Source organism: Hippopotamus amphibius, chromosome 9 (assembly GCF_030028045.1).
Source record: "Hippopotamus amphibius kiboko isolate mHipAmp2 chromosome 9, mHipAmp2.hap2, whole genome shotgun sequence".
NCBI classification, from domain to species: domain Eukaryota; kingdom Metazoa; phylum Chordata; class Mammalia; order Artiodactyla; family Hippopotamidae; genus Hippopotamus; species Hippopotamus amphibius.
The window spans coordinates 30,730,516-30,742,889 of record NC_080194.1 but is presented as its reverse complement, the minus strand read 5'-3'; the positions used below and the strand labels follow the sequence as shown (position 1 = coordinate 30,742,889).

The window sequence follows — 12,374 nt, the reverse complement described above, 5'->3', positions numbered from 1 at the left end:
TTTAATTAGAAATCTGTTAAATCTTTTTGTTGTTTTTTAGGAAAAAAATGCCAAGCGTCTTTTCTAAAAGCAGCATGTCTTGTTTTTTTCCCATTCATGTGCTTTCTGTTTGAACTATTCCTGTCCAAATTTTGCCTTTGATGCTCAATAATTCTTTTTGTGTTTAATGGAGGTTTTATTTTGGAATTACTTTCTTGCATGAAGTCATTTTTCTTTACATAGTCCGTGTTGCCTCATTTGCTTTCAATATGCTGGATTTAGGGTTTCTTTCTAAATGTATTGAATGTGGCATCAGAATTTCTTAGCTAATGTTACTGTTTTGACTTTCCCCCATTTCTAATGTTCTAATTTTCTATTTCCCCCATTTCTGAAGCCCCTAATTTTGGGACTTCTAAACTAACTATAATGCTAATCTTTATTGTGGGACTGTAAATAGAATTCTTTATAAATTCTTCACACATAATTTTTCTGTTTATCAGAGGTTAGGAATTTTGGAGTGTGTTTTGTTTCAAAAAGTTCTTTCTTCCATTTCTCTACTTATCATAGGTAATTATTATTGTATAGCTGTTACTGTTCTGGTTAGTGTTACGACATCAATGACTGATAGTAAGCCATGATATATAAAATGACAAACTTTAAAGCCCCTCACCCTTTTAAAAAGAAACAAAAAGTATCGAACCCCTTATTTCCATAAGGATGGATATTGGGCATTTGGAAAGGTGAATGAATATCTTGAATATCTATTTCAGAAAGTTGTGAACATGAGTCATTGATTTCATGGCACATCCAGACATTCAAGAGTGGTACCTGTCAGTGTTCAAGACAAAGTTATGTATAGAGTTGATTAAATAGCAAACGAATATTTCTGTATACTTTGCTTCCATGATGCTGAAAAGTTGAGATTATAATGTAATGGTATGTTATGAATTCACAGAAAATCTTAGTAAAATGCAGCTGAACTAAAATGTGGTTTAAGGGACAAAAAGAAAAGGAATACTAATTGAATCCATTTATTTACTTAGTATTACATGTAGAAAATTTGACCTTGAAGTATTGCATTTCCTTTGAAAATTAATTTCATATATCAGCAGAACTCTCTTTAAGCAGTATTAAATTCATTCACTGCTGCTTAAATTTTTTTCATTTTGGATTTATAAAATGTTCTTCTAAGATGCAGAAATATTCTTATTTCCTGATGGTTTGGTACACTTATTGAATTACATATTACAATTTTACTGTGAATGCCTCAAAATAGAAACTGGTACCCTGGGTGGTGATAAGATTTTTCCTTATTTATGCAAATTGTGAAACTCAATTTTTCTTATAATACAGGATGATGAAGACAATAACTCGTCTTCACAAAGCTATGATATTTCTTGAATATTTCACAAGTAATTCTTGGGTTTGGAATACTGACAATGTCAATATGTTAATGAATCAACTAAACCCTGAAGATAAAAAGGCAAGTATTTTCTGTTTTATATTAGAAAACAAGTAGCATACTAACTAGAGTATGATAATTAGCAATGTGAGAAATAATTGGATATTTTCCCCAGCAATTATGCAATAAGAAAGTTGATCTACTTATAGTCTCCCATTAAAGCTTCAGTCATAATTGGTGGTGATGAAATGAAGTTGCTTTATCCTAGAATTTATAATGTGAGTATGAGAGTAGCAGAGGTGTTTTCAAAGCATGATTGAAATGTTGATTCTTTTTCTCTTTAATGTCAGGTTCAAAGAGAATTTTGACTTCTTTACACATTTCCCCTCCAAACAGTTTTCTTTAAGTTTTAAGGAAAATCTTCTGTCAGAAGTTTTTTTTGTATACTGTTTCACTTTTTGCCCTTCCACACTTTGCTCTCTGTTAGTCTGAAACTTAAGCTCTGTGTATTTTCTTTTTAAGGTTACCTGAGATATTTGAACATACATACTTAAAGTCTTAAGTTGAGCAATTTCTATAGCCTCTTCCTTAATGATATTTAGGACCAGAAAATGTTTTAGCTCTGATTACCACCCCCAGTAACATATGGTTATATGTTACTTTAGTTCTCTACTTAAACCTCATAATTAGAAATGATTATTTTGTTCAGTTTTACCTAGATTTAACTATATATTTACCAGTGTCTTTGCTATCAGATCTTCTCTTTGGGGTCATTTTTTTCCCTGCTTGAAATATATCCAGAATACACTAATGTGATTGAGTAGGGGGTATGTTGGTAGTGAATTCTCAGTTTGTGATTATGTGACATGTCTTTATTTCATTCTTGTTTCTGTTACGTGATTTGAGCACATTAGAGATAACTTTCTTTTTACATTATCTAATTTTGTTGGTGTTAAAAAGCCAGTCTAATTTGCTGCTGCTTTACAGTATCCTTTCTTAATTTAGCAAGGTCTAGTATAATATTGATACTTCCACCTTTTGGATAATGCAAAAGGTAACGCCTATCTGCTATGTTTTAATTTTATGTATATGTTATGTGCCTCACAATCATTACTGTTGTAGTTTGGTCAATTAGTATTCATATAGATTTACCAGCATAATTGTCCATTTACTTCTCTTATTTCTCTGTCCTCCTCTAATGATTCCAGACTTCAATCTGGAATCATTTTCATTCTGCCTAATGAGTATCCATTAATGTACTTCTTCTAGTGTGTGTCTTCTACTGATGTCAGCTTGTATCAGTTTTTATTCTTCTGGGAATATTTTTATTTTTCAAAGATATTTATACTGGTATAGAATTCTATGTTAGCAGCTTTCTTTGAGCACTTGGGAGACATCTTCTCATAGTCTTTCAACTTCCATTGCTTCTTTTGATAAGTCAATTGGTCAGGCTAATAGTTGTTTCTTTGGAAGTAATCCACAGAGCCTTTTCTGATTTTTTAAAAATTTTTTTCTTTGACTTTCAGCAGTTTCACTCTGATATGTGTAGATATATGTGTGTGTGCATAGATATATGTGTGTACATGTGGTACATATGTGTTTTGAACCTGCGGCTTGGTGTCTCACCATTTTTGGAAAATTTCCAGCCATTGTCTTTTCAGATACTGCTTCTGTTCTATTCTTTTTCACTTTTCCTATGGGAATCCAATTACACATATGTATGACTTTCTCATAATATCTCATATCTTAAGTCTCCATTTCAGTGCAGTGGTATTTTAATGATTTATTTATGGTAGCTTTTTTATTTTTGGTCTAGAATTTGCTATTTTCAGAGAAGTGATGGTAAGTTAAATTAAATTTTTGGTGTTTTATCACACCAAAAAAATTACCTGATTGTGTGTGGAGGAGCACTGAGCAGTGTGTAGCCCTCTTATTTTGTCATGAAATAGCATTTTGGTAACGCTTTCTTTTCCAGATTTTATCTACTCTTTTCATCAAATGGCCTGCTTACTGTTATCTAAACTCCTAAGCCAGCTTTCATAATATATTCTTTCTCTTGATGTCAGTATTATTCTCTAGGAAAATTAATCTGTGTGGTATGCAGGGCGTTCAAAAAGAAGAGATACTAGATAGAAGGAAGTTGGAAATAAGTATATTGATACATGTATAAAAGGGATATTTAGATTTATTTGGACAATGGGATTTTGTCTTTTTTTTTTTTTTTAATGGTGCAGGCTTCTTTCTTCTTCATATACTCCTCTTTAAAAGCTGACATGAGTTTTCAGATTATCATCTCAAATGTTTCTGTGTTTAATGGAAGGTATGAAATAGGAATAAGAACTTTTTTGGGGAATACAGTAATATTTTAAAAATTAATACAGTAAATATTTTGTAATCGTGTCATGTGGAATTAGCCTTTAGAAAAAGTGTGAATTTTTGACTGGTTGTGAAAAAAATTATCCAAGAAAGTAACCAATAATCTTTTCGTTTATGTAGACTTTTAATATTGATGTACGGCAGTTACATTGGGCAGAATATATAGAGAACTACTGTATGGGAACTAAGAAGTATGTATTGAATGAAGAAATGTCTGGCCTCCCTGCAGCTAGAAAACACCTGAACAAGTAAGTTTTACATGGGTCTGATTTCATCTTGTCTTCCTTATGAAATAATACAATGTTTTCTAAGCTGATAAATTGAGATATTACTAATAATATATTGTATCAATACTTAGGAAAAGTGGTTGCCTTTGGGCTATAACTATGGTAGTATTGATTTAGCCTATGATTGTTGAAACTTAATATTTTCATCAGTTTATACTGTTCATTAGTAATAAAGTCAGGTGGAATTTAGTTTTAAATGTCACTTTTAGTTTCCCTTACTGCTACTAAAAAAGTAAAGATATTAGGAGAAAATAAAAAATATATTTTAAACTGGAGGTAATGTAAAGTTTCTATTACCCTAGTTAAATATATCTTTAGAAAAGAAAAAGAGATATCAATAAACTTTTCAGTATGGAACTTTTTTTCTTTGTTTATAAAATAGTTGTAATTATTCCCTTAGTCTCTTATAAAAATAATACATACTAATTGTTAAAAAAATAACTCAAAAGATAGAAAAGGAAAAATTACTGTTAGTCTATTATTCAGAGATGCAGTTAGTTTTAATAGTAATCTCTTTTATTCAAAGTAATTTTTTAATATAATTTTTATAATAGTTTTCAAAATTTTCACATTATTCTTGTGCTTTCAACTCTTTGAGACTTTACAGGGCAGCTAGTTCTATGGATGAGGAAACAGAGACACTTAGGAAAGTTGTGTTTGACAAGGTCATATTGTATTAAGTGGCAGAGCAAACTAGAATACTGATCTTTGACTCCTAATTCAAAGCTCTTTTGTCTGCACCCATTGTTTGCATATTGTATAGTTAATCCTTGAACAACATGGGTCTGAACTGCGTCGGTGAATATATTGAGACATGTAGATTTTTTCCAGTAAATACGTACTACAGTACTACACCGTGTGAAGCTGGTTGAATTCACTGATGCAGAAACACAGGTTAGAAGGGCTCACTGTAAAGTTATCCTTGGATTTTCAACTGTGGAGGATTGATGCCCCACATTGTTCAAGGATCAACCGTAGTCCTATATCTTTCACTGCCTGTTGAAGTTAATGGGATTTATGTAACATTATTACATATCTAAAGGATTTATATTCCTTTCTAACACCATTAAAAAACATCAAAAATGTTTTGAAACATGAGCAAGATAATGTGCATGTTGCTCTTTGAGGGTTTTTTATATAGAGCAAGTGCCATGCTTCATTCAGGAATGAGGACTTGTCCAGTTGGCTTTTGATCCTGTGACTGTCAGCTATAACTAAAGGAGTAAGTTCACTTGTCTGACAACTTGTGAGCAGCTAAAGATGTCCAAAAATGCTTATTTTGTCTGTAGGTTGATACATATGATGAATCTACCTTTTTTAAGCACAGTATAGGACATACGGAAGGATGTTGAATAATAGTTGTTAAACGAATTAATTTGCATCCCAAACTTACTGTTATAAAAAAACTTTGTTATTCATTGTTGATAGAGGTAATGCATTGGTTGATGGCTCTTGTTCAGAATGTGCACAGTCAGGTTTGTGTGACATTTGCTAACTTTTTAATTTAAGGACTTCTAGTTAGTTTTTAAGTAAGTTTCAAATTAATGTGGATTTGAACTTTGATTAGATTAAAAACTGAGCATGAATTATCTGCTGTCCAACAATATTTTATTCTAGAAAATAGTATTCAATACATCTCTTGATTTGCTTTCCAGGTTGAGGAACATACGTTATGGTTTCAATACTATCCTTGTGATCCTGATTTGGCGCATTTTTATTGCAAGATCACAAATGGCAAGAAACATCTGGTACTTTGTGGTTAGTCTGTGTTACAAGTTTCTGTCTTACTTCCGAGCATCCAGCACTATGAGATACTGAAGACAAGAATTTAGCATTAGAACATCTATGCATATGGTGGTCTAAATGCACAAAATGTAAAATGTACTTAAGTCATTTCACCTTTTGTCGAGACATTAAACCATCTTAGCTCAGAGTATGGAGTAAATTATGGTACATTTTATGTAACATTTTAATGTATGCTCATAAAAACCTAGTGAATACACTGTGGTATGCCAGCTCAAATCTATAATAGGCACCAAAACCATGACTTAACATTTTGATCCCTGGGGAAAAGGGGTTGGGTGAGGGTAGGAGTGGGGAAATAGGAACACTGACCAGTATAACTGTGCAATTCTGGAACATATTAATTAAAATATGCCTTAACATATAGTAATTTTCTAATTATAATTAGTGCAGTGGAAGGCACTTATTTGGACAGGAATACTAGCTAAGTTGGTAGGTATTTGATTCTTCAGTGTTTGATTTTTTCATTAGTTGAAGTGGGTTTTAGTTTTGTTAAAATTACAGCAAAACTCTTTTCACCTTATCTTTTAAGTTATTGAGTGTTCTCAAACATGAGAGGCACGTTCTCATTTTTCTTTCTCTGATTAAAGGTCTGATGCATATCATTTTTCTCTAAGCAATCAGTTGCTTTCATAATCAGAAGGCTATATATTATTATAGAGGCCCTACTAGATCTAAATGAGTTTGAGAATCCATATCAAATATGCTATATGTTTTTAGAAGGAAAATGAAAATTCAGTAAGACTATTAGTATCAAAAAGAATAGGAATACATTTTTCTTGACCACATAAAAATCAATTCTGTGACATTTTGTTCCTATTTTGAAGCTGGATGATTACTTGAGACTTTGACAAGCAGGTGTGGGTGCAGGGAGGAATTCACCATACTTGTGCTCTCCTCCCTTTATAAATTTTATTAATAGGACTTTAAAAGGCTTATACGGTCTTTCCAGTGAGAACTGAAAGTACATTATTATGGAAGAATGTATTTGCAGGTAGTCATAACATTAAGAAAATGTTCTCATATGTGTGTAAACACATACTAACTGTTGACCTTGAGAGCTGAATTTCTTCCAGAAAAATAAAATAATGCATAAAATAATGTGTATAAAATAAAGAACTTTATTTACATACCACATAAAGTAGCAAACTGTTGAATGAGTTTAAAGATATCATTTATTTTTTTCTGCATGTGGTTTTAGCTTTTAGAAAGAAATGCATTATAGAAACAAGTAATAGCAAGAAAATTGATGTATATTTTAATGATACATTATGATTCCCTTTATATCGTAATAGTAGTTAACTCTCCTTACTGTTTTAACACACATTTGGTTTAACAGATCAGCATAACATGTTCTAATTTAGCTGATCAAGTTGTACTATATTTAAGTCATTAACAATGAATCTCAAATATGTTTAATGAAGTCAGTTCACAGTACAAAAAGTTACATAGAGTTTTACATCTTAATTTTCTTCATCAATTTAAATGCAGTGTACAAGAAATTTATTTTGTTATTGTGAAAAAACTAAATGTAAAGGAAATCACCTTCTTCTAATGCAGGTGTATAATCTTGAAAAGGAAAATGCTTCCATGTTGAAGCCAGATTTTCTGTAGTAAAACTTTTAAAACATTATTTTAAAAGAAATATGTATATAAATATAAATATATATGTATTCTTTGCAATGATACTAAAGTCTCTGGTCTAGGACCATACTTTGTATAAGGTGTGAGAGACCAGGGCAGTGTCTAAAAATGGAATAAATGATGATGCCTTTGATTTAAAGTGGCCCACATAATTAACTATAAATGCTCTATACATTGAGTACTCCATCTCTCCAAATACATTTCCATAATGTGTTGAAAACATGCTAAAATTTTATGATTTTTGTACATCTGCTGAATATATTTAGAATCAGATGAATTGTCTTTGTATCTTGCAAAAGAATCAGATACAACTTCAGCAGGCATGTGAAGTACATGGGAGCTGTATGTCTCTGAATTCTGTCATTGTTCTTGTAATCTAACTTAAAGAAATGATAACTGGGATAGTGCTGAGGCCACTGCATTAATTTTGTGTGTTTAGAATTCTTTTGTCAAAAGAAAGCTAATGAATAAATTAATATGTCATTCTGGAACTTAAAGTCCTAACTCACCAACTTGACTTTAAGCTTAACTCAAACATAAAGATGTTGGAAATCATTTGCATTTATGTCATTTGCTATACATGGTTTTTAGTTCCGTTTTACACATAAACTCAAATTTTAACAGGATAGCCTGTTAAATAAATCTAATATTTCATTTAACTCATTTGATAAAGCTATATCTTAAACACTGTTTTTTTTCTCCTATTCACTCTTCATTCTTACAATTCTGGCATATGCATTTGTCAGTTATGAAGTCATTGTAACTATATTTAAACTTGACTTGGCAACATTAATATGTTCAAAAACTCAATACAGAGAAGCATGGCAATACATTCTTTAACTTAAGGATGGTATAAAATAAACATTTTCTAAATCTATGTAATGAAGCTTGGAAGCAGGGAGGAAAAAATCTTATTTCTCTCTCTTTTTTGTGCTTGTCTGTAGAAACTGGTTCAGGGTTTTTTGCTTTTTGTTTTAAATGTAAATCGATAGTCTTTTTATAAGAAATAAATAGAAGCATTATTGGGTGCCTTTGTTTGTAAACCAAAAAGTAATAAATGAATCCCTATATTTCCATTATAGTATTTATTGTATTTTTACAATAATTGTCCTGAAAATTACTCGTGAAGTAATGTGGTTAGGATTATAGGAAATAGTTCTCACTTTTACTTCTTACCTTTTTTAAGGTGTACTCATTACTTTTTGTACCCTAATTTTATTGAATTCTAAGTCTCTTATATAGCATTTTAGGGGAAGCATATAGGCAGGATGAATACTTTTTGTTAAAGTATTATTTTTATTTATTAGTTGGAATGAGGTGGTTTTTCTGAAAGCAGTGCCAGGGTGTCATTAGGCTCCAGCTATTCTCCTCCACATTGAATAATATTATATTAATTTATAAATACATGTGCTGTAATTTGTCTATTGAGTAAGTACAAGGAATCATTCATTAGTAATAGAGGGTAACTGTAAAAAAGGAGAGAGCTGATATCAGACTGGGGTATAGGTGAATATAAAAGGCCTTCCAAGCCAAACTCTTCTAGGCTGACTCCAAGAATATTAGCACTGACTTGAGAAAAACTCCCTAATCTTTTGCATGAGGAACTAGAGAAAGGAATGTATACTGCATAACTTGATATAGAAATGAGTTAATTAAATTTACAGTCTGTGATGAAAGAAATATGAAATATTTTCTTATTGAATTAATATTTTTATCTTGACATTTTCTAGTCATAGAATGAATGTCCTTTTTTTTTTAATGGTGGTACTCTCTTGGTGTACATCTCTGCTACCCTTAAGATTCCTAAACAAATCATCTTTGTCATTTGAGCATATTTGTTAAATAATTCCTTTGATTTTTCTTTATTAAAGAAAAATTTGAGTAACATTAAGTTTGACGTGCTGCTTTGCAAGTTGATGGCTATAAAATATATTTATATAGAAAAGTGTAAAGTGACAAATACAAGTTCAATATCTTTATGGCGGACAAATAAGGCTATGATTGTCGTTTTCTTTCTCTCCCTCTCTCCCTTCCTTGCTTCCTTTGTCACAGATCACCTACAATACCTATACTATTTATTTATTTAATCATTCATTCATTCTGGTGAGAGCTTTTAAAGAGCAAAGCATCTACAGGTTCAGTGATAATTGAAATGACACCAAAATAATAGAAAGAGGACAGAGGAAATACACCCTGTGTAGCTTATGGCACTTTTAATTTCATTCTATGAAAATTCAACATTATCCATGTATGCTGTTGTCATTATGAGGCTGTCGGTTGCTTTTGTGAAATATCTGGATTAAAAAAATTAGGTTGGTGATTGTAAAAAATACCTATACTTCTATACTAGATGAAGAGGGGCAGGGACTTCCCTTAGAAAGTGTTAGGTTGAAACACATAACAATGCTTATACTTGATGGTCTTTGAACTACAGAGATAATCTGATATGACTTAACCTAGTATTAGAGCTGCTTTTTTTGTTTTACTTTTTAATAAACATACCTGGACCTAAACAAACAGATGAATGGGATTTTATTTAAAATAATAGTCTTCCCAGGAGAATATATATTTATTTCATCAGTACTCGATTTTTTGACATATAATACCTACTTTTCTGCTTTATGTTACATCTTTCACAGGTTTCTGTCATTTTCCCCAACTGGGTTGTTGATTTCTTGAGAGGAAAATCAGCTTGCGCCTTTTACACTGTAGAAATAACGCTAGTGAACACTTGTTGAGTGCTCACTATTGTGCCAGGCACTACTCTAAGCATTTTACATGTATTAACCCATTTGTGCCTTACAGCAACACTTTGAGGAGGGCACCTGTGTTACTTATGTTTTATAGGTGTGGTAACTAAGGTGTGTGACATTAGTAATTTATCTATGTTAACTTCTAGTGGCAGAGCCAAGGTTTGAACTCAGTTAGCCTAGCTCCAAAGCCTGCTACACTTGTCCATCACACTCTGCTGTCTTTCCCTATAGGAACACATGCCTCTGGACCATTCAGAGAGTTTCTCTCACATGTTGGGTTAGGCACTGTGTTTTATATACTGCAATCATCTGTTTATCTGTCTGTATCACTCAGCACACTGTAAACTTGTCACTGGTTCAGATTGGAATATGACACACTACCTAACCTTTAGGGTTGTATGACTTAACGTAGGTAAATAAACATAGTTTTAATATAACATGTAAAGAAAAGAACAAAATACTAAAAGCACAAAGGAGTGATTTACTGCTTAGTGTTTCAGGGAAGAGCTCATACAGACATGGCATCTGAATTGTGGTTTTAAGGCAGACTGCAGGAATGCTGGGAAGGGGGCATTCCAGATACAGAGAAGGGCATGTGTAAAGGGAAGCGTGGGGAGCTGTGAGGAAATATTTTGATGCGAAAGGGGAGGATGACCGAGGGAAGATGAGGCTGGGGAGGCAATGGGGGCCAACTAAGGGCCTTTGCATGCTCAGAATTCACTATGGAATGTGGAATGGCTGTGGTCGGAAATACTCAGAAGGTTCTGCTAGCCAGAGCACACCCAGTTCCTATTAAATAGGATTCGAATTTGGACTTTCAATGAACTGACCTATTCTACTTATTTCCTAAATGAAGTCAATTTAAGAGAAAACATTCTACTCAAATAGTGTCACTAAGAGTTTTTGAGAACAAACCACCCAAGTGTTTAAACAGCTGGTCTCTCTGTTTCTCAGTTTTCTGTGATTCTCAAAGCGTGATTCTAGACCAGCAGCATCCGCATCACCCTGGGAACTCAGCAGGAATGCAGCTTTCAGACACCCCCCAGACTTCCTGAATCAGAGGCTGGGGTGGGGCCCAGCAGCCTGTTCTGACACGCCCTCCAGGTTATCGCGATGCATGCTGAAGCTGGAGAACTTCTGGTCTGGCTAGTCAGTCTTCGTGAGATCCCAGCAAGGTCCAAGGAGAGGACATTCCTAGGACCTGAGACAAGGTCTGAAAAGTCCCACTTGAAACCAAAAATGAGTATATAAAACATGACACAAAACACATAGTAATAGATGGGAAAAGGTCTGGCCTCATAGGAATAATGCCAAAGTGTTCAAGCAGTTAGCCTTCTGTGATAATTATGGGTCGTCTAGCTTTTTATCCCTCTTCTTTCATATTTTCCACGTTTTCTGCAATGAACCTGAGTTTTTTGTAAACCAAAGCAAAAGTTTTTATTTTAAAGTAACTTACAGATGAGGATGCATGGAATCTGGAAAAATGACAAAAGCATTTAAAAAAAAAAAAGTCCATTCTGGGTTTTTAACTCCAGATCTTGAGATGGCATTTTTTCTCATGACTAGAGAACAACTTATGCTATGATAGCTCTTGAAAATGTCCAGGTCTTTGTTATGTTTTTGGTGAACTTGGTAAATATATTCACTTCTGTGCTTACTAGTTTCTTAGTCGGTCTTTACTCATGGTACCAGCCATGAGTGTATGTCCTTTCTGTGCAACCAAGTAACCACAGTCCTCCAGCTAGCTTAGTTTCCCATCATAATTCCCATTATAATGACCACATTATACATCAATTAACTGTGAGTTTATGAAGAGTCAGCTCCCACAGAGAGTGCTCAACTCTTGGTAGATTGAGAAGGTGTTTCTGTCCTTAAAGCTGAGTTCTAGAGCCTGTGCCATGGAAACTTCTTATAATTACCGTAGCATGCAGGCAGTTGAAAGTATTGCTAATTTTAGAATGTTCTACTTGAGAAAATCTTAAATGATTGGGAATTTGCCTTAAGCTATATGAAAACAGGACCTACCCCCATTAGATTGAAAATACCTGTTTACTTTGTTTCCTCCATACGATTGTGAGCTCTCCCACAGGGCAGGGCCTATTTTTTTAAGGCACTTGGCACATAGAAGTT

General features: G+C 33.0%; 1 protein-coding gene across 8 annotated transcripts in view; it reads left to right on the top strand.

Annotated features, from left to right (window-relative positions):
* FAR1 (fatty acyl-CoA reductase 1) overlaps positions 1–12,374 on the top strand; it is a 74,023-nt gene that overhangs the window by 54,297 nt on the left and 7,352 nt on the right. For 4 of the 8 annotated variants that reach the window (XM_057695166.1, XM_057695167.1, XM_057695161.1 and 1 more), the window contains 3 exons: positions 1,333–1,462; positions 3,878–4,005; positions 5,700–8,567. In XM_057695166.1, coding sequence (XP_057551149.1) covers positions 1,333–1,462; positions 3,878–4,005; positions 5,700–5,862 — 421 coding nt within the window. In that variant the 3' untranslated portion in view covers positions 5,863–8,567. Of the gene's footprint in view, positions 1–1,332; positions 1,463–3,877; positions 4,006–5,668; positions 8,568–11,198; positions 11,238–12,374 lie in introns of those variants that run through there. The other 4 variants (XM_057695162.1, XM_057695163.1, XM_057695165.1 and 1 more) reach the window with 4 other exon arrangements.